The sequence below is a fragment of the Aythya ferina genome (assembly GCF_964211825.1).
Source record: "Aythya ferina genome assembly, chromosome: 2".
Lineage (NCBI taxonomy): Eukaryota > Metazoa > Chordata > Aves > Anseriformes > Anatidae > Aythya > Aythya ferina.
This window is the reverse complement of record NC_140297.1, coordinates 33014999-33038834: the sequence shown is the minus strand read 5'-3', so window position 1 is coordinate 33038834 and position 23836 is coordinate 33014999. Positions and strand designations below refer to the sequence as shown.

Genomic DNA, 23836 nt, shown 5'->3' with positions numbered 1-23836 from the left:
TTTCTTTACTAAGGCTTTCCACCTAAAGTCTGTACTTCTGCAAAGTTCCTGATAGTGTAAAGAGTTACCGCTATTCTGTAAACCCCTGCACAACAGAGTTTTTTTTTTGTTGTTGTTTGCTTGTATTATTTTTGCTTTGTACTACCCAGGCCATCATGGATGTCCCTGGAATCAGAGTGCAAGGAGTTGTCAAAAAGCCACCTAGGAGAAAATTGACAGCAAAAGACAAGTGCCCTGTTATAATAAATGTGGGTCAGGCAGGTTGGGAGGAATTGCTGGAACCATTAACCTTACATGGATAAATTCTACTTAGTGTATGTTTGTTATTTAGGATTTATTTAGGGTATGTTTGTTATCCAAGCTCCTTTCATTTAAGGTTTCTTTAAAATACCAGAAATCTGGCAAGATAACTTTGGAGTTAGTACTGGTTAAAAACTTGACTTTTAGCCTGTAGAAAATTGTGTTTAATGTCAGCGGAGTTAATCTGAGTTAAAACAAAAGTGACTTTAATCTCATTGTTAGCCAAAAAGTTAAGAGAACGTTCCCCTTCACAAGATAGAACTTCTCTTAGCTTTTGTTTAGTAGCAGATGTAAGAGTGAGTCTGGCACTTGCTGTGCAATCTGGGGAGTAGAAATTACTTCCTTGCTAACATATAGCACCTCAGTAACCTGTACTGTTACCTTGGCATGAGAAAAGAATCCAGCCTAATGATTTGGGCTCTGCCAGAGTTTTCAGCTCAGACTTCCTGTGGAAACATACCCTTTAGAAAGGGGAAGGCTGGAGTGTTTTTATTTTATTTTTATTTTTTAATACATATGTATTTATAGAATGTTATTTTGGGGATTATTTAATTTATTTTCTAATAAAGGATTGTACTGTAATAGCAACACAATGCAGGGAAAGCTTTTGGACATTGGGCAGAAATTAAAAGCCTTTTCAGCTGGCCATTGAGCTGTCTGGTGTTCCTGGCCAAGCCCAGGTCAAGAGCTATCCCCAGGCTCACTCATCCCACCAACAGCATTCCAGATAAATTCCATTTTGGTTCTTCTCACTCAGGATTTTTCAGGAAATGTAGAAAAAATAATCACTGTTTGGGCTTTTTTGTCACAGTTCATGAAAAATTGGAAACGAGAAGTACAAATGCTTCAGCATTTTTATTTATTTATTTATTTTGGTTGAGTGCACTGTCATTCCTACATTTGAGCAGTAATTAATAACTTTGGAGAAGGTGGAAGCTATTATGGGTAGTGTAATAGTGAAAGATGTAAGTATGCTGAATGAATAGCAGTGCTGTCTTTCCCCACTCACATTAAAATTCTTTGTAAGGATGTAGGAAGAAGGGATGCTATAGAATAATAATGGCAAACTGTTAGTCACAGAAAACTTTAGCATAAAAGGTTTCAAACACTGTTTGTTGCAGGAGGTATGAGTCTTAACCTATAAACCAGCTTCTGGGAACTGTTATTAATATAGACTTGAGACATATTCACAACAAATAGACATTGTTAATGATGAGCATTTTTATTAGAAGCCATATTTAAATATTACTTGTATCTTTATTTGCTTATTTAACTTCAATGTCAAAAAATAATAGCCACAAAAACATTTCTCTCAATTTCAAATTGTGCAATTCATAAATTATACCAATGAATTTTTAAAAGGAAAGATAGTGTAACAAATTCCATTAAGACAAATGAATTGTAATAGTGCTGTTATCAATTAAATGCATGTGCACTACCATGAAAGGGAATCCTGAATAACACATTTATCTGTAGTGTCTACAGTGTTCAAAAAATGAAACAGTAGTTGTTTAATCTTTGCATAGAGAAAAAAAAAAAAAAGGAAAGAAATGCATAAAATTTTGTAACAGGCCAAAGATTACTGAAATGTAAGGGTTTAAAGCTTAAGGTACCTTAGTATACTTGATGCCAATTAATAGTTCTAGGAGTTGGTAATGATCAGCATCTTGCAGATGATGCTTTACATCCTTCAACAGTAATTCAGTTGCACACTTTATTTATTATTAACAAAATTCTTAATGTTGCTTAGAAATCAATATTGATGCTCTTTAAAGTCCTGAAGAAGAAATATATAAATCTTTTCTATAACAACTTGATCTGTGTGCATTTTAGGGGGATAAATTTAGTTTCCTGTCATCAATTTAATAGAGTATTGGTTAGAAATGAATGAAATGTGTCAAGTTTCTGTGATTTAGGAAATACTTCTGTTTCTTTCTTTTAAACAGATGTCAATGAAAGTAAATTGGATTTGGATATTGACTGGTCTGACCTCTTAAAACATGCCCATGTTGTTTCCAAGACCAATCCTTTCTGGAATGAATTGTCAGCCTCCAACCCTTTTGTACATGACATAGCTGCTTCCAATAGAAATGAAAATAATAAATACCTTTCTGTCTTGAAAGAAAAACCCTATTTGTTCTCTAAAGTTTCTAGCAATAGGGATTCTTTGGCTTCCTCAGGTGACGAGCTAGATATAGACTGTCTTCTAAGAAAGACCTCAGCAAGAAGATCTGGACGATCCAAGAGTGTTTCTGACTTCTTGGATATTATTGATAACCGAAGATTTAATCCTTGCAAGACAATACCTCAAAAAACTATACCTTCAGACATTACATGTCTTCAAAATGACCGTGAAGCCTACAAGATGGCTTGGTTGAATCACCGACAGCTGACTCGGTCTTGCCTAGATTTAGAAGCCATGAGCCATAGTCCTGGATGGGCGCAGACGCAAGCTACTGACATTCATATAGTTTGTAAACTGAACCATGAAGGGGGTTCAGTTCATCTACCTGACTCTGATATCAATGTTCACATCCCTGTGGGTCATGTATTACCTGGAGAATTCCAAGAAGTTGGCTTAAGGGCTATTCTTAATCCTCCCTCTTCCTTTAACAATGACTTGTCTAGCACTGTAAGTCCTCTGATAGAACTCACGCTGAGCAACCTCAACACGAAAGAAGCTATTTTCCTGGAGGTGAAAGTTGCAGCTCAAGTGAAGAATGATCCTCTCAGCCAGGTTATGAGTGATATTGTGTGTTTTTTTAGTTTCAATAAAGAAGGACCTTTTAAGAAACTGGGGAATTGCTACACTTATCAAGATACCATACAAGTGAAACTAACGGACCTAAGTCATGTGATGTACGCAGTGATTGCAGTCCAGGCAAACAAGCTCCAGCCTCCAGCCACTAATGTCTGGGATTATGTGCATAGAACTGTCTCAGTTGGAATTTATGGTCCCAAATATATTCATCCATCTTTTACAGCAGTTTTTGCAGTGTTTGGTCATAACTACATTCCAGGAAAACTTACAATTTGTGATATAAAAAAGGGGGGGAAAAATATGCCTCCTGTTGTGTTTCAGCTGTGGGGAAAACATACATTTCTGCTGGAAAAGCCCCAGGATCTAAACATTTCTTTGGTATCCTGTGATCCAGATTTTGAGGTAAAGATGGAAGACCAAAGCAAAAATATTAAAGAGGAGGAACTGAAAACTGGTGAAATGGTCCGACACCAATTCCTGTTTTCCATGCTAGGATGCAGGGAGATGCATTTCTTTGTTTTTCTTGTTCAGATTAAAGTCTTAAGAAGTAGCCAAGTAATGCAGTTCCATGTTACTACCCCTGATCCAGCTCCAAAATTAAGTGGAATTATCACTAGGCCAAAACGTTTACAAAAACGCAAAGAAATCAAGTCTGCACCTTTATTTTTAATACCAACAGTTAAATACCCAAAGTTTCAAGACAAAATTTTAAATGTTAATACTTATGGAGTGGCTTTGAAAACTGTGTTACGTCAAAATAAGATTGACTATTTGTTAGAATATTTTAAAGGGGATACAATAGCACTTCTTGGTGAAGATAAAGTAAAAGCCATTGGACAAACTAAAATAAAGGAGTGGTATGTAGGAGTTCTCAGAAAAAAGATTGGTCTGGTACATTGCAAAAACATAAAAGTGATTTCTAAAGAGCAAGCTATGGACACTACTGACAGTGAGCTAACAACCAGGAGTCTTGTTGAACAAATCGTATTGCCATTTAAAAAACTGACTTATATCTACTCGGTAGTTTTATCTACAGTGTCAGAGAGTGTTTATGACTGGAGAGCTTTGTCTGACGTGCTAGGATATTCACATATGTCTTTGGATGACTTTAATGAGGCACATGGCGATAAAGAATCGGACAGAGTTGCACATGTTGTGAAGAGGCTAAAGGAAGACTGCCATGCTAACAAAAAAAAGAGACTATTCCTTTATGAGCTCATTATTGTAAGTATTGCATGAACTAACTTGGTTATTGGGAATATATTGCCAACAGGCTACTCAATATATGAACAACAAAATACTGTTCTGCACCTTTACAGGATTCTTTATAAACCCTAACGTATTACTAAAACTTGCAGATACCTATAGGTGGAAAGTACATCTAGATTCTCATGAAAAATAATACTATGATCAATTCATTCTAAATAGCATCCTGTAAGAGTTCCAGGAGGTTCATGTGTGATTACTTATATACATATTTATACATATATACATATATATATATATATGTGTGTGTGTGTGTTTGTGTGTATATTTCAATCCTGGCCTTATACACACACACACACACACACACACACACACACACACACATATATATATATGTATATTTATATACACACACACACATATATGTGTGTGTGTATATATATATGTGTATATATATATATATATAAAAGGCTAGGATTGAAATAGTTGTCTTTCGTCATGGAAGTCATGATCATGGTAAACTGTTTCCCTGAGTTGCTTCCAATCCCAATTGGAAGCAATTAGCAACCATGTAGTTTGGGAACTCTATTATTAGTATGTCTGCTGTAATATGCATGTCTAAGATTGCGTTATGTTTTTAAAGCAGGCAAATCATGACCCACCTGTTGAAGACAACATTTTCTTTCTATACATGACAACTTCATAGTTAATGTTGTAGCTACCTAAGGACAGTAATAAAAGTATTTTAACAGGTATTTTCATGGGCCTCAGTTGCAAGCCACTGAACAATTTCTACATGATGCAGTACTGCTACATGTAAATTATGTGATTTACTCCTATGTGCTTTGAGGTAATTGGTTGCATTTTAAAGCATATTATTTTGCATTCAAATAATTAAAATATTTAATAATAAAATAAATAATAATTAAAATATTGAAAATTTACTCTTAGAGCTGCGTGCACACTAATTTGGAATTCAGGATTACTCAATTCTGTCCTTGTCTCTGCCTGAAAGTGTTCTAGTATATTTAGGGACAAAAGAAAATTAAGTTTTTCATTCAAAGATGAAGTGTGTGTAAACAAAAAATGTGTGTTTAAAAATTCATGTTTTAAAAATACGTGAATTCAGCCCTTCATCTGAAACCTTTTGACTGTCCCTGTGAATTGCAAACCTCAACAGGGTGTGCTTCTCATAACTAGTTTGTTCTCTTTGATGTGTTGACAGCAATTTCAGCAAAAAGATTCAGAAAATTTTGGCAGCAGTGGTGGCTTACACAATTCCTAACTCTGCACTAAATGAAATAAAACTGAACAAGTACAAAGGACAGTTTAGCTTGCTGTCTCCAAAGGGCGGGAGCAGCTAAAAATGAAAATGACCCAAACTTTTGATTGAATATGATGATATGAAGGGGTCACACCAGAACAGGCAAAAAGTAGAGTTCAATTAGATTAACAAGTTTATTTTTTTTTTCAGATGTATATGATTATGAGCTATGAAATACAAAAGCAATTCCCTGTTTTTCTAAAGCTAGACTTAAAGACTTATCTTTTATGTTACTTGTTGATAGAATTTACTGGTTAGTTATTTTAATTAATTTCCTGTTTTCACGTCTAATAAGGTTCTTGGTTCTCATCAGATCAAAGACAAACTGAACAGCTTGGTGTACACTTTGCTGAAGTGTAAAGGGATTTGTTACTGTACACTATAGTCTGCTTCTTGCTAGCTACTTCAGTATCTTATTCTAGACAGGCAGTAGCATGAGAGTTTCGGATCCATATTCAGTATTTTCTAATTAATTAAGTTATATTAGACATCTTGCATACCAAAAATTCTACTGTTTGCAATGAGGATTTTTATTTATTTATTTATTTATTTATTTTGACTAAATGTTACAGATGTCTATTTTGTAGAGAAATGCTTGATATTTTCTTGAAAATCTGGAAACTAAGGAGCTTTTCTGGGTTTGGTTCTTGATCTTGCACTGAAAAGTCAATATTTACAGTGGAACATACTGTTCTTAATTTGAAGAGAAAAAAATAAAAAAAAAATACCACCTATTTACCTATTTTCTTATTAGCTCTTGTGTAAGCAAATAATAAAGGACAATGCAATATATCTTCATTTCAGGGCTTCACTGCTGGAAACACTTTAATTTGTTTGTTCTTAGAAGATCATTTAGCATATGGGAATGAAGATTTTAATGCTTGTGTTTCTGTGAAATGGTCAGCAAATTATTGGTTATGTGGGGGGAGTAAATCAGAGGGTACTGGCCATTGTAATCAATGATTTTCTGGAAAAGTAAACTAAGGATCATACCTTCGTATAAGAGTGCTCTAATTTCATTTTTAAGTTCCATGTCATTCTTTAAGAAGCTCAGTTTGATGTCCCAGATATTTTTGCTGAAGAAAAATATTTTTCCTTTAGGATCCTTGAGCTTGGCAGCACCCATGCAACACTGGAATGCTGAAGCAGATGAATGCCAGTCTATTTTTTTTTTTTTTCTTAAGCTTATGGGCAGTTTTCCTATGAAATTATTGACAATACCTTTTAGGGAAAGTAAAACCTGAGGAGGGGAAGCTGTTCTGTCTGCTTAAAATTGCAGAATAGTGAAAACAAATTATAATGATGTTTGTAGGAAACTCCTTGGTGAAGGAACACTAATGAAAATGATTGTTGCAGGCACTTTTGAAAATAGATTGCCAGGGATTAGTGGCACGTCTTACCCAGGACACCATCATTTTGACTTCAGCTGTGAAGCTTGGCAAATACTGGCGGGAGCTCGCAGAGAAACTAGCCCGACTCACAAAGCAGCAAATAGAGGCTTATGAGGTACCCCACCAAGGAAAAAGTGGAGCAGTAGCTCTGGAGGTAAGGCTCTGGCGTAAAGCAGTGTACATGCTTGCTCCTCAAATGCAGTCAATGACCTTTCTTCTTCCTTGCTATGTGTAGAAGAAACGCTTTTCCATTCTGTGTTTGTGTCAGATTTGTCACCTTTTAACTCAGGCAAGACAAACTCTGACACCACTTCCACCTCTGACCTATTATATGAACCTGATAAACCCTCTTTTAATTGCCATGCAGTTCATGTTATTTACCCTCCTTTGTAAAGCATTCTGGTTAAACAGAAGGATGACTTCTGAATAAAAAGTTGTCCTCTCAGATGTATTTTAGTGTGTACACATTTAAGAAGAAATTCAGGTACATAAATATATCTCTAGTGCTATCTGAAGGTGCTCAAAGGTACCCATGGCATCCATGCAATGTGACAGAGATGTCACAAGACTTAGGTTGGGCTTACACTTATGCTTCTCAGTTAAGGGCCAGCCTGTGCTCCTGACACATCTTTGCCTGGGCATCCAACTTGCTACCTATATTTCTCTACTTTAACACCAAAGCAATGGGATCCACTGTTGGAACTGATCCAGAACTGTGGGATCCACAGAGTTGTGTGCCAATGACTACTAGGCCTCAGACTAGGTTTTATCCTGAGCATCCTCTTTTTGAGTGTTACTGACACTCATAAATTGACCTTTCTGTTTAGCTTTTGCTTTGACTCTCCCTTTGCCTCTACTATCTATTCCCTCATTATTGCAAATAATGCACAATATCGAGCCTGAATTCCTTTTCTCTCAAATCTCAGTACCTAATGAATGGATTCAATTTCCCATTCATACCTGCACGACAACTTGGGATTAATTTTTTATTTCCATTTTCTTTCCCTGTAGCTGATTCTCCCTGTTCTCTGACAGGGAATTTTCCTTTCTGCAGTATGAATCCACTGAGTCTTTCATCTCAATTCTGTCTGCCTTATGATTGCTATCAAGAGATTTCTGCTCTGATCATGAACCTCTTACTCCCTTTAAATGCCTCTCCCCACCTCCAGTCCAATGTTTGACCATAACTCCAAGCATTTCTATATAACATTCTGCATTTCCTGCAAAATTATCATTACTGTTTGCAAACACTTCCTACTCGTATGATCTTACTTTCCTCTGAGCTATTTCATATGCTCTTGTTGTTTTTGCTTGTTTTCTTGCTTGCTTGTTTGTTTCTCCAGTTGTTATGGGTACATTACTTGTGCATGGATGCACCTTACTCCTTTTTTTTTTCCTAATAAAACTCTCAGTTCCAGCATACCCTAGTCTGCTACTCTTTTGTGAAAACAAACAAATAAACAAAAACCACCTCATTATTAGCTATGTCTGTCTGCACAGGTGTGAGTTTAAAGCATACCAGGTTTCTAGCACTAGTATCTCACATGGAGAATCAGCATCCTCACTGTCCTGTGAATTTAAGCTTTAATTTCAGTGCTTTCTACTGACCTTTGAAACTTCTCAGTGATCTAGTGAATTGAACCTCTGTACACAGAAAACAATCCTCTGCTTATAACATTACATGTATATTGTTCAGTAGGAGTGCTTATGTGGGAAGTAAAATGAATGTAGCTAATGCAGTGTAAATTCATACCTGTGTGGGCAAGCCCCCAGTGTTGTTAGAAGACTAACATTAGCCTGACTGCTTGTTTCAGACTGATTGGCGATCATTGCATTTATATAGCAGCTATAAAATAAACCCGATTAAAATCATCTTATTCTAGCCTGGAGTTTTCTAATGGAAATATTTCCTGTTGATAATAGTTGGTGCGCGAGTGGGAAACTAAGCAAAGATGAAAGAGTAATAAGTTTTGACTAATGATTGACTATTGTCTGAAAACATGAACCAATTATTTACTCATCAAGAACTATTCTACCTTCAAAAGGATTGATTGGTCAAAAAATGTTTTTACTGAATATTTTACTTGGTGGGAGAAATCTTTTCTCTGATGATTGCAGAGGCAACTTGAGGTGCATACACTTGGTGCCTAGCTTTTGAAGAGCTTTTCATCAGTAAATTCCAAATCACTTTACTGAGGATGTACGTATCATTATTACCTACTCAGCAGAGGTAGAGGGAGAAGAGGGAAAGTGCAGGCATGTAGCTGAAGCAATGACTTGCCCAGCATACTGCAGTGATTTAATAGTTTGCCTAAAAATCTCCTTTGACAAAATTCAGGGATGTCAAACACAATACACTTCAGCCATTACATTAGAGTATGCAGATGTCGAGAAGGACCTACCTCAGATCTTCAGTATTAGTTATGTATGATGAGAATGTAGAATACTGCTGCCTTAATTGGTCATCACTGATGACCAATTCATAAAGCTTTTAGTTATCTATTTTTTTCTGTTGTTTTAGAGAGGGGAGGGAAAAAAAAAAAAAAAAAAAAGTGCTAGAGTTGAAGAAAACAAGGTTTTTATTTTAAAGATTTCAGTTGCTTCTCTTACTGTACAGTGTCAGTCTGACCTTCAGTGTAAGTCAAAGAATAGCATCTTTTAATATTTCCTGTTTTTTCACATACTAGTGAAGATGATCAAACAGAAGGTTATACCATAATCCTTCAAATAGCCTGGTTCAACAGGAATATAAGGAAAGGAAGCAGGAGGCAGAGAAAAGCACAGCCAGCAGTAATGTATCAGGAAATCCTAGCTTCTCTTGTTGGATACCTTGTTTATCAAGCTAGAAATAGGAATAAAGAAATTTTCTGATCTCAACATAAATGCAAGCATGGTGAAATGCTTTATTTCACTAAAATAAGTTATAATATCAAGTATTTATAGTAGTACATTACAAACTTTTCTTCTTCTTCTTCTCAAAGTAACATCTGATGAAAGAATTAATCTTTTTCCATTTCTTCTCACAGGACACTAAGTGACTTTTCTTCCATCCTTTTGTAACCTTATGGTTATGAATTAAGACTGATTTGCTTAAAGTCTGCAGTAAGCATGGTTCATTTGGGATAAATAGTGATATCCTTCTCCCCTCTAGAGCTAAAATGGCAGATTTCATTCAAAGCATGGGCACTTTCATATGGTTTAAACTAAAGGCAGATACCAGACTAATCAGATTTGAGATATGCTATGGAGGAGATGAGTTGTATGAGTTTTTCCATTTGAGGATGGGGGAGAAAGGCAGCAGAAAATGAGGGAGCTGTTGACAAAAACTACAGTAGAACGAATCTTGCGATAAGTTTTTAGCCCAAATGTGGAGAAAAGCTCAGCATCATGGGCAAAGAAATTTTCTCCAGCTACTTAAATCTTCTAGAGATCAAACAAATAGAGCTCAAATCAAGGAAGCAGAGCTTTATGTTTTTTCACTTCTAAATTCACAAAATTATACTCAAAAATAACCATTTTTCTTCTGAACCATTAAAACTGCTTTTTCATTATATATATATATATATATATATATAAATAAAAGTTAAATCTTGTAGAATTAAGAGGCTTTCTGATCACATCTGTGTGCATACATACACGTGTGCATATCTGTTCATGTGTTTTTATGCATCAGTGTATTTCTTTTAAAACAGCATATGATAGTACCATTTAGGAAAGTGAAAGATTTCTTCACCTTTATGCATCATCCATGCAATTGTTAACTCAATTGCTGTTTGCAAAACCTCTATTGCCAATGAGGAGTAGGGAACTAGTCACCCAAGTTAAATTTGCAAAAGCAGCAGCTGGGAAAACAATATTTCTGTTTGTAAACAGAAGAAACTTACTCTCCACATCAGCACTTTGAAGGATGTAAATCTAGCTTGGTATCTGAATCATGCTGTCATAGCTTCATTAATATAACTTGGCAAATGACAAATTACATTTGGGAAGGATATGCTCCATATTTGTTTGGCATAAAATAATTAAACGTATTATAATTTGCAAAAAGGAACAGTGGTAACCTGTTTTTTATTTCCTTCATTTGTACCAGAACACTTTAAATTGCATGTAATTTTAAGAAGATTATTATAAAAACTTCTCATTCCACTGTTCCTGGAATGTTTTTGTTTGTTTCTGTTTTGTTTTCTTTTAATAGATGGATCCTTCTGCTGATGTTACCAGAAAATATTTTGTAAAGAAAAGAAGTATGTTTGAAAGGTCCTGACTAAGTTATACAGCAGGGGGACAGTGGGATCTTAACGAGACAAAGTGGGTCTTTAACTACCAAAAGCAAAGTGAAACTCCAAATAGGAAAACTGCTGCTGGGTGTGTGAATTGCAAAAATGATCAAGTGTTTTCCTTCTACCCCTGTGCTTTGAGTTTTACTTTCAGACACAGATATATTCTGACTTGGTGATAATCATCTGAATGAAGGATTTTTCTTTCCCTTATTTACCTCTCTGAGAATTAAAGACTTTCATTTAAATGAAGTACATAAGGTTACCAGAGTCCTTTTGTTTTTGTTTGTTTTTAAATGAATATGCCCTATGTAATAAAGCATTTCAGTGTAGCTAGGGGTCAAATACATTTTTTTTTTCTTTTCTCTCTTACTTTTCCACTATTGGAGAGATTTAGCTAAATAATTAGATTTCTGCAAATAAACCTTATCATTTCTTCCTTTATTTGCAGATGATGTGGAAACCTGCATATGACTTTCTCTACACGTGGGCTGCCCATTATGGAGATAGTTACAGGGATGTCTTACAAGACCTGCAGTCAGCCTTGGATAAAATGAAAAACCCAGTAACAAAACAGTGGCGAGAGTTAACCGGAACATTGATTCTTGTGAATTGCATGGAAGTATTAAGGGCAAGTGCTTTCTCCAAAATTGAGGAAGAAGAGTAGACTACCAAGCATGGTTTTGGAAATTCTCCTGGAAACTGTACAGTTATTTGTGTTTCATCGATGGTTCCAGAACAGGGCAAAATGAAGTCTGTTTTACCTGAGGTGATGTTGAGTATAGGCCCGTTCTCAACTACAGCTACCTGAGATTAACAGAGCTTGCTAAAAACTATAAAGGAAAAGGAAATAGGAGAAGAGTGGGGGAATAAACTGGTGAAGTCAATAAAAATGGCTGGAATTCTATAGGCCACTTTCTACAAGGAACTATTTCTGATTGCACCGATTTCTAAGTGGAGATCAGTTGTAGAAACAGAACCATGCACAGGTAAGTGTAGCTGATGGGGCCTAGAAATCTAGGCACCTAGAAACATTATTTTCAGGGACATTAAAATTTGAATATTTAATAAGTTTTAATTGATGTCCAAAGCCCTCATCTATAAGACCAGTGGCTTCAGGGTAGCCTTGAAAGAACTTTAGGATTCTTTGTCCTCAACTGGGGCAAAATCCGTCTCGTCCCAAAACAGGAATTCAAGTTATTTAATATGACATACTGGCTTGGTACGTACAGAAAGGCTGTAGACAGTTAATACCATCTTCTGTTTTATCATTCTTTTCTATATTTTCTATATTTTTTTCTAAAAATAAAAAATAAAAAACAGTTAACTGGGGTGCCTTTAGATTACTTTTTTTTTTTTTTTTTTTTTTTTTATGCAGCAATTAATTCTCATTAGTCATATGCTGTAAAAAGAACCCTGCTTGGATACAAACAATAAAAATCTTGTAATTACTAGGTTTTTTTAATCAAAGTAGAAAATACAGGTTGAATAATCACTACAGGCTAACCAGACTTATTTTTTTTTTTTTAACATAAGCTTTTAAATAGATATTTAGTTAAGTGGTAGCTCCAAAAAAAGTTAAATTCCTTTTGACTATCTTTGATCAACATATATTCAGAAGCATCAGCACATACTCATGAGAAGCAGTTGAAAAGAAAAATTGTGTTCTGTTGTCACAGTTGACAAGACAAAGCCAAATTCTTTCTGGAGTACCACAAACTAGTAGTCCAGAACCTGTGCTTCTGCTCTTAGATGGCATCTACTAAGAAGGAAGTTTTAGTGACTCTAAAAACAAATAGCACATGTAAAAAAAAAAAAATTTCCCCTCCTCTTTCCTCCAACCTGCTTTCCTTTCTACTTTCATTAAGTTTTCCCAAAGTACGCATGGCTCAGGAGGAGCCATGAGCAAAAGAGCACTTTCCTCAGTAACAGAAGAGCTCACTCACCAAAAGACCCTGAAGTGTCAAGGCATGACCAAATTAGCACGCATGGAAGTCATTTGGCTTCAGTGGACTTGCTCCTGATTTGCAACAGCATGAGGGATTCAGAACATAATTTTCTGCTGATCAATGAAACCTGGAGAACAAAGATGAAGATTATCAGAGATTTTTGTTGTTTCAGGTGCTAGTACCTATTTTATACTATGTCCTTTGTAGTTTTAAAAAGTGCTGCAAAGTAAATATAAAACAACATTCTCTTGTTATCTTGTGCTCCTGTGCAGACACAAGCTGTTCTCTCCTGCTTGCAGTAATGAAGCTCCCCAAAGGGGAGAAAGTATCTGTTGGCTTCCTCTGTCATGTAGCTGAGTAAGGAAAAGGTACATACTGGCTCCCTTTAAAGTAGTCTTCTTTAAAGGTAAAATGCTAAATTGAAATATTAAAGCTATATATTAAAAAAAAAAAAAATTAAAAAAAAATAAAATGAATTCTTTAAAATAACATTTACAACAGGGACATTTTTTTTTTTTTTTTTTTTTGTAGATTTCCCAGATTTAGTCTTTAGGCTTGCTTCTTTCATTGCTGTGAAACAACAGAAAAATTGTTTTTGCCCAGAACAAGAGTTGAATTTGGCCTGGTAGCTTTAGCAAATATTGACTTAGTGAGTCAGTGTTCTCCTTAGCTTGCAGTATTATGCAACTGGTCTTGCAAGTATATTTCTTTAAAAGGGAATTTATATCTGTCCATAGTCGTGCTGTACTCCAGGGTCTGTACTGTAGGATTTTGTTGCTAATTGCTCTCCCCATTTCTGCTTTAAGTTTCTGCTCATATGAATGAAATGTGCACTCGTGCAATATTCTGTTTACATTAGCAGCCCACACTGGATACATTTAAGAAAAAAAAAAAAAAAAAAAAGGTATTAAAACCCCATATTTTATTTAGTGCTCTAGTATTCAAAACCACAAAATGCCAGCTGAGAGTGGAAGCAGCTGCACTCAGCAGCAGCACACAGCAAGGAGCACATGGCTTTGGTAAACACACTCTGTTCTTGACCTTTTCTCCTTTCCTCCCACCCTGTCAAGAGAGAACAGCTTTCCCATGAGCCTGCACACATACCTTCTTGGGTTTCTGCAAAGCAGGGTGAGATTAACAACTCTTTGAGAGGAGACAAGGAAAAATACCCTGGTCTCCACCTTAAATGACCCTCTGCTTTCAGTTTCCATTCAATTTTCCCTTATGTGTGTAGGCTTACAAGACCCTTCCACTCACTATCCTAACATCTGTATAAGTGCTTTTCTTAAACAAACAGGTGAAAAAATGTGTGAGCACCCAATAATTTTATGATTTCACCTAACCATAAAAACTGGAAAAATGATTCCTGCAGCTCTATCTGTCCTTGGATGGGGCAGACATGCTCCACAGTGGGTAGCTGTAAATCTAGCTGCTACTTGCACTAGAAATGATGTTTTTTTCAGTGAAACTGGAAGACACTCCTGTTATCGTAGTGCAGAGGCAACTCAGCTCTGTGCCATTCCATGGCATGGTGTGGTGGCATATGTCTAAATTAACAGATGCCAAGAAGGGAGAGAAAAAGCAAATTATTCCCCCAAAGTAGTTCTAGTCCTTCATCTGGGTTTATGGAAGGACTCAGTTCCATAGGTTTCACTTGATTTTCTTTTGGAAAGCAGAGGTTTAGGGAGAGCAAAGAAAGTTTCTTTTAAAATACAATCAAAGGGCTACTCCTCAAGACAGTCTCTGGGTTGAGGGATGGGTAGTGGCATTATTGACTTCTCCAGGGAAGAAAAAGGGCCACCCTTTTCCTGCCAAGGGCAGAGAAATGCAAAGGGCTGTGGGCAAGTGTCATTTTTAAGTCACTTTTTGTGAAAATGACTGATTTTTCACAAATTCTTCCTGTTAACCTAAGCTGTGTGAAAAGCAAACACTATGCCGCTCCAAAGCAGCAACTTTTTTTTTTTTTTCAATCAAGCCAACAAATGCAGATCAATCTAAACAATAAAGGCTATTCTTAAGTATAAATATATATCAAAAGGCATTCTGCACAGTAACAGGAGAGAGCATCCTGTCTGTTAAAGTTGTCACAGAAGTTCTAGAACAATTGTAGGTCTGTAAAGAAGATGTTAGCCTAGAGTGGGTGCTGACTCTTGTTCCTGATGGTTCTCCTGCTGTCAGTAAATGTCTAAAGACAGTATGAATTGGGATGTAGTCTTTAAAATAACCTTGTGATTTTTCTTAGTACAGAAAGTGCTTTTTTGTATGTGTTGCCAATGTATATATGTTATCTATTTTTTTTTTTAATAACAGTATATATTTTTAAAAAAAATAAACAAGGGGAAATTATATTGTCCACTGAAATCTTGCATGGGTTTTATTTTGCTTTTGTAAGTCAAAAAAAAAAAAGAGGAAGATTTCCACAGAGTAAAAGATCACAGTTGGATTAATACCAGGGAATTGAATAATACCTATATGCATATTTTCCTTAATTTAAAAATTCTGTTTTAAAAACATGGATAGACACTCCTTTTAGCCTGTTCATAAGCAAAAATAACTTGCTTTTACCACCTCCTGAGGCAGCAGAATGAACCCACTACTGAGAACAGGGCTGTCTGCGGAGCTTGCTGGGGTGGTCTTCTCACAGGGATGTGCCCCTTCTCCTTTTTGTGGCAGAATCATGTAGGCATGTTTGGAAAGGTGAACCTTTGTTTGGAAAGGTCAGTCAATACTAGCAGGAGCTTCTGAACCTTTTGGAGAAAGTAATAATACTGCTGATTGTTTTTAATTATATTTGTATTTCAGTTCTCTCAACTCAAATTGCTACTTGATACCCTTTCAGAACAACTTGTCCAGGAATACAGCCTATACCTTCAATCCTAAATTAATGATCTGGATTTTAATTTAAAACTAAGTAGCAGGAATTACTATTCCAACTGGAAGGTGTATTTACATATTCAGACTAAATCTCAGGTTTTAAAATGTAAATGAACTGGCCTGCGAGGAATAAGGTTGGAAGTACAATAGTCCCAAGAGACCCAGCAAAGACAAGTGCATTCAGCTCCATTCCAAATTCCAGCATTTTAAACATTACATTTGTGGTAAATTCAGAACAAGATCTAAAATGCAGCCTTGGCAAATGCAATACACTGAGAATAAGGAAAATCAGGACTGACTGGGAGGAAGTGAATAAGCAATGACTATTCAGTATGTCTTGTAACAACAAAGTTATCAGGCAATGGATTTAGAAATAAGTTGAAGTAGCTTTTCACGCAGTGAGGAACTGTGGAATGAGTTGTTATGGGATGTTTTTGAAGGCAATAGCATAAATGGGTGCAAAAGACAGTCAGATTTATCAAAAAATGTGATGGCCTGTGTACAGCCACCAGCTGAGTACAATGCAGAGTCAGATACCAGGAATGCAGCAGGGACAAACATATCCCACACCTGCTTGGTTTCTTACACTGCCCTGGAGGTTGCAGGGATGGACCAGGCAGGCACCTGTTCCCAAGCTGACCCTCCTGGTGCTCTCATTAGAATCCTCACATCCCAGCAGGCTCTTTGACACCTCCCTTGTGCCCCCACCCACGAGATAGCTTGTGAATTTACTCTGCAATGACCATGGCCTCTTACCTGGTCCATGGTTTCAAGTGCCAAGAGCTGCTGGTTGGGATGAGTTGTCATCCTCTGGCCTGGATGCTGAAGTCTAGGTAAGGAAATGGCACCCCAGTCAAACTTTTTCCATGGACTTTATTATCTCTCAGGATCCAGCACAGCCCTATGTCATCCATCAGTGTGAAAAACATGAAAGGAACAAAGGATGCAGGGTGGGTGGGAAGGAGTGACATATTGTAAAGGAAATCTTACACAAGAAAGCTCATGTCATAATTCTACTCACAAAAAAGAAATGTTATTATTAGAATCTGAAACCATTTCATATAATGCCACCTTCTATTCTTCTTACAAAAGCCTTTATTGTTATTAATAAAGGAGTTTTAAAAAAACAAAACAAAACAAACACACAAAAGTAACACAAAACAGCTAATGGATGGTTTAATAATACTCCTTATAAAACTAATTGTGTGTAACTGAAAAGCGGTCCTTGGGGTCCCATTTGCAGGAGGGTTAAATAGGATTATCAAATCTAAAATAAAATAAATAAATAATTGTCCTGGTTTCAGTTAGCACAGAATTAATTTTCTTCCTAGTAGCTGGTGGAATGCTGTGTTTTGGCTTAGAATGAGAAGAGTGCTGATAACACCCCGATGCTTTAATTGTTGCAGAGCAGTGCTTATACTAAGCCAAGGACATCTCAGCCTTTGCTCTGTCCTGCCAACGGGCAGGCTGGGGGGTGCAGTAAGAGCTGGGAGGGGACAGACCCAGGACAGGTGACCCAAACTAGCCAAAGGGGTATTCCATACCATCTGACGTCATGCTAAACAATATATAGGGGTGGCTAGCCGGGGGGAGGGGGCCGGACTGCTCGGGGTTAGGCTGGGCATCGGTCAGCGGGTGGTGAGCAATTGCATTGTGCATCACTTGTTTGTACATACTATTATTACTTTCGTATTATCACCATTGTATCATCATTATTATTATTGTTATTATTATTTTGTTATTTTTTTTTCCTGTCTTATTAAACTGTCTTTATCTCAACTCACGGGCTTCACTTTCCATTTCTCTCCCCCGTCCCAGAGAGGGAGGGGGGAGGGTGAGCGAACGGCTGCGTGGTGTTTAGCTGCCGGTCGGGTTAAACCACGACAATAATTTAAAACAAAACAAAACAAACAAACAAACAAACAAACACAAAACACAAAACAACAACAACAACAAAAAAAAAAAAAAAAACGCCAGAGCCCAAAAGCTCCAGCAAGAAGACGTCACAAAACAAGAGGGAGGCTGGGACATCTTGATGAATAAATTACAAAGCTTAGTCATGGTGTCAGGGGATTATCTCATAGAAATGGAAATCTGAATTAGCTCCATGTGCCTGCAAGCATCAGTAAGGTTTTAGGTCAGAAGGCCCATTTTCATACATATGGACACATGACTGGAGACCTTTAGCTGGCAAGATGACTTCAGAGGCTGTCTGCATATGCTGCAAGCTAGGTTATCAAACTGATATCAAACTACTGTAGAGAAACTAAATGGACCTTGCCCTTTCATCATTTTTGTTTGCCTCTAAAAGGCAAACTACTCCATTAAAGCAAGAGAGCTGGTGCAGCTGAGACGAGGAGAGTGATATGTGAGAGCTGTCTCTGTGCATACTTTCCACTGCAGGTTTTGGTTAGATGTGCTCATATCAGTGCCTTGTTTACAGAGACCCCTTTGTGCCCCATGCTTCCAGCCTGCTTTCCCATGCCTGCCAATCCCTCTAAAACCTCTTGTCCCTCTCCCTGGCGGTGCCCTCCCCTTCCTCTTGCCCTGGCTAGCAGTCATTCAGCACAAACTCTCACCCCACCTCTGTCTCCCTCCCTTGCACACAGCCCTGGGTCCCTGTCTTCCCTGAGATCCCAACCCTCTGACTGCAACCCTCTGCACCTTCGCCCTCCCCCAGAGCTTCTCCTAAGCTTGACCCACCTCTGTCAGCTTCTGTCCAGCTTGACTGCCCCCCTGCCCACTGCCTTACAGCCCTGTAGGTCCTTCCTGGGTTTTTACAAACCCTGTCATCACCCCTTCCCACTCTGACCAACCGCATGCAATGCTCTGATGTGAGCACCACAGCAGCTGAGCCCAGCCCTTCGCTTGGCTCTTTGCTCAGGGAGAAAGGCCAGGATCTGGCCCCTGATGAGGTTGAAAACAACCTGGATGCAGGCTGAACCAGCCAAAAAAAAATCTGCCCACGCATAACTTTGAGGGCAGGAAAGAAGAACTTATCCAGATGAAAATTAAAAGAAAACACAGACATGTGATAGTCCTGTCTTTTATAGACAGAAGCCAAACATGCAGGATGATTTTTGACCCTGGACAAAAGACACGTTCTCACAGGTTCCAGATTTCCTGCTATTTTATACATTTTTAAATGAATTAGGCAAGGAAATTTAGGAACTGCACAGCAGTTAAGGTTAGTCAACTGTTTTTAACAGTGCCTTTACCTCACATGGCTTTTGTTCTTTTCAAAGACTTCAGAAATAGGATTATGCTTTGGAGATTTGGTTGCATAAAGGTAAGCACTGCTGGCACAGAAACTCAACACGCTGGAGTTTAAGAATGATATTGATGGAACTTACACGTGACTATTGTAATCGTACTGAAATTTGTGTCATGTTACTTCAGTAGGGAAAGAAATGTGACAAAATACAGGGTGTGGAAGATACTGTAATTAAAACCACCGGAAGATATTAACAGCCAATCAACACATTTCAAGCCCCCTTCACAGCTTATTGGTGTCTGCTCTAAAGTGTGTCTGGAGAGGAGGGTAAGGAAAAAAAGGAGAGGGGAGGAGAAAAGGAATTGTTATTATTACTTGAATGATTCTTATTATTATCTGTTTGTACTACATCAATGGCTTGTTTAACATTGAAGATCTATTGTACAATGATTTGAGATAATATGGAAAGTGAGGAAAAAGCACAAGCAAAGTGAAGGCAGAAAAAAATTTTTGAAGGTCACCCAAAGGATATATCCATTCCAAATCCAGTTCAGGCCTCATCCATTGGGCATTCCTGTCATTATATTTTCCTGGATTATTGTTAGTTTGTGTGTTTGCTAAGAGATATGGTTAATAAGGCTCAGGTTGAATATTAGCAAAAGGTTCTTCACTGAGAAGAGGGTGGTCAGGCACTGAACAGGTCCCCAGGGAAGTGATTATGACACCAAGCTGCCAGAGTGCATGAAACATTTGGACAACACTCTCAGACACATGGTCCAATTTTTGGGTGGGCTCCTGTGAGGGGTTAGTGACACCCTAGCACCATGTGCAGATGCCTTGGGGGCCTTTAGGACAGAGGAACTAGCCTGCATTGTAACTGTAGGACATAAAATGTGATGAGTTAACATTAACTGTGTAAGAGATGTTTTTATTCACTTACCCGTGGACCTCTGAGACAGGATGTTTTTGTAGAAATCCAAACTGCTGTAATTCTTTTATTTCGGCCTTGGAAATGTACATATGGCCAATAAAAATAAAAGCTTGGAAATATCTTTAGCAGACAAAGGCATTGATAGAGAGTCTGTCTTTCTGTGTCAGACCCAACTGTAAGTAGGACCAGAGATTCTGTAGCACCCAGTCTACAAGTAAGAAAAAAATATATATTGTATTATTTCTCAATTTTCAAATTTTCAATTAAATAATTGCAGAGACTTTAAGTAATGTCAGATGTATATCTGGAATGTTCAGTAACAAGACTTTTGACAAGATTTTATTAATTGAAATTGAAATTGATTTTATTAATTGAAATATTATTTCTTATTTCACTATATATATATTATATTGGATTATATTGGATATTATTATATATTGGATGTATATTTTATATATCCAATAATATTATGTATAATATATTATAAAAATATAATACATATAATATACATTATATATAATACATATAATATATATTATATTTATATTATAATATTGTATTATAGCATATATGATATGTAATTATATTATATAATTCTATATATGTATAACATTATATATTATATTGGATATATTATATATATATATATATTGAATCATTACCAATGTGGACAGCTTTCTAATAAATATAATTTTCAGGTGAGCTGTCTCAAACAGTGTGGTTCTTTCACTGAATATAGGAAAATAACTTCTTAGTCTAGTTAATCTAAGTGAGAAATCTTGAATTGGGCTCACCTACAAACTTCCAAATAGGGTACAGGCCTTGCATACAGTTTTTTCCCTCAATTCCAATTATTTTTGTCCTCAGGGATACCCATTAACTTAGAATAGTGTTGCTAGCCCTTTCTCTTTCTCATTAATGCAGTTGAGACTCATTAAAATTGTGTATAAGCTGAGGATAGTATGGTCTTTCATTATGTGTAGCAATAATAACTTTCACTGGACCTATTAAAATATCTCACTTATATAGGCACATTTACCCGGTTTCTGCAAGTTTTATTCATTATATTACACTTTTAAGAGCGTAGTCTTGCAAATGCTAGCAAAATATACCCGCTCCCCCAAAAAGCTACAGTTTCCCTGTTCTTACATATACTAGATAGATGTCATAGAATCATAGAATATCCTGAGTTGGAAGGGACCTTAAGGATCATCAAGTCCAACTCTTGACACTGCACAGGTCTACCCAAAAGTTCAGACCATGTGCCTAAGTTCACAGTCCAATCTCTTCTTAAATTCAGACAGGCTCGGTGCAGTGACCACTTCCCTGGGGAGCCTGTTCCAGTGTGCAACCACCCTCTCTGTGAAGAACCCCCTCCTGACGTCCAGCCTAAATTTCCCCTGCCTCAGCTTAACCCCATTCCCGCGGGTCCTGTCACTAGTGTTAATGGAGAAAAGGTCTCCTGCCTCTTGACAACCCCTTACGAGGAAGTTGTAGACTGCGATGAGGTCTCCCCTCAGCCTCCTCTTCTCCAGGCTGAACAGGCCCAGTGACCTCAGCTGTTCCTCGTACGTCTTCCCCTCCAGGCCTTTCACCATCCTCGTAGCCCTCCTCTGGACACTTTCCAACAGTTTCATGTCCTTAATGTCCTTAAATGTCATAAAACATTTTTTTTTTAATTTCTTTCTCTTATTTTTTAGAAAAGGAACTTATAATTCCAAATTTCTTCTCCTCTTCATCTTTTCGCTCCTTTTCCATACACCAGAAGGACACAGGATTTTGTACTCAGTACACAGGAACATTCTTGTGGGAGGTACTTGTTGAAATACTGGCAGCACATGACTGAGATCATGAGGCCAAAAGTGCTTACACAAATCCTAAGAGGAAACCAGGATAGTACAGAGTAACATGCAGAGAAACAGGCAGAGGTTAGTTATAGACTTCCTGTATGATGTTATTAGTTACGGACAACCAGAATTTTGCAAAACAACTTGACTTAAATGGAAATAAACAGTAATGTCAACCATTGTCTCAAATCACAGACTAATAAAAAACAGGGTGACTCTTCATCATTCTAGAGTTATTTCATTTTCCTGTATTTCATTTAGTGAAGGATGCCTCACAGTTTCCATGCATGAATGCAATAATAAAAAAACATGGATTCTTTGTTTGTCTCATATATACTTCTGGAAAATATTCCTCTGTGGCTAGCACTCCCCCCAAGAAAATCATCAATTTCTCAGCACAATATGGCAATCAAAATCAAGCTTGCATAATCTTTCCCGTGATCCTATTTGTAATTAGCTTAATTTATGCAGGAGAGGCACAGAGGAAAATTTAAAAGGTTTAAATACCTACAAAGTACCTACAGGCATTAAAGTGATGGCATCCAAAATCTGTCTTCAAACTTATCTCCTTTTTTTCTATCCCAATTGTTCTAATTCATTTTTTATTTTTTATTTTTTAACAGGTTTAGTGGTTCTCCCTTCTCTGTCACATTAACATTAATTACTTATTATCATTAATTTAAAGTCATGTCCTTGTTCTTTATTATTCTTTTATCACAACTTCACCTTCTCCCACCTCTTTGCACACATCTTTAGTATTGATGTAAACAGTGAAAAAGCTGTACTGTGAAAATCTGTCTGATGCTGATAGGACCAAATTGAAGGTCAGGAGGTAATTTAGACCAATATATTTAAACAGATTTATTGCTATGCTGTTTTGTAGCAACTGATCCAGAAACATGCAGCATCAGTACTCTGTTATGCTAGGCATTGAGTAAATTTGGAGCAAAAAGCAGTTGTTAAGAACTCTTTAAAGCAACTACAGAATTCAACTATAAAGAGCACAGAGATTTTTTGTTTATACAGAAAGGTCATAGACATCCAGTAATTTACAACCATTGTAGTCTCTCTGAACATAGCTTTTAATACCATTAGCCACCTGATTCAGCAACAGCAGTTTGAGTACCATGGACATAGTTCACTTGGACACAGACATGAATAATCATGATCCATTGCATAGGACAAGTCAAGGTGATTGGCTTGAAGCAAAGAACAGAAACTCATGCGTTCTAGTGCAGTCATTGCCCTACTCATTCTTCACATTAACTCTGCCTATGCTGTTGAACATACAATGGTCAATCTTTTCCTAATTTGAGGGTCCAGACTGGCCTTTCTACCTTGTTTTGAGCACTCTCAGTCTGTCTGCTCCCATTACTCACTTATCAGAACTCACATAACTGTCAGTATAAATTACCAGAAACAGCAAATGCAAACTCTTTCCAGAACTGTCTATTTCACTAAATCCTGTGAGCTACTTCTGCAGGAGACCCGGAGGCCATGCACGCATCCCACTACAGTGGTACACATTGACATGCTTTCATGGTCACCACCTTTTACTGGAACATACTTGTTTCTGACAACTGTGACAGGAGATCTTTTACTGGCCCATGCAGCTAAAATAGTGCTCTCACTTTATAGATTCTTTGGGGGCTATGCTGCAGATCCAGGGTGCTTCAGCACAGAGACTTGCCATACTGCTATCTAAGGAATGCCCTGCTCCTATTTATATATCACAAAGTCACACTTCAATCAAGGCAAGTCA

General features: G+C 37.1%; 1 protein-coding gene across 2 annotated transcripts in view; it reads left to right on the top strand.

Moving 5' to 3' along the window:
- Positions 1-14559, top strand: part of MACC1 (MET transcriptional regulator MACC1) — a 31967-nt gene extending 17408 nt beyond the window's left edge. For both annotated transcript variants that reach the window (XM_084512091.1, XM_084512090.1), the window contains exons 3-5: positions 2247-4285; positions 6948-7136; positions 11711-14559. In XM_084512091.1, coding sequence (XP_084368217.1) covers positions 2247-4285; positions 6948-7136; positions 11711-11926 — 2444 coding nt within the window. In that variant the 3' untranslated portion in view covers positions 11927-14559. The remainder of the gene's footprint in view (positions 1-2246; positions 4286-6947; positions 7137-11710) is intronic.
- Positions 14560-23836: the final 9277 nt, after the last annotated feature.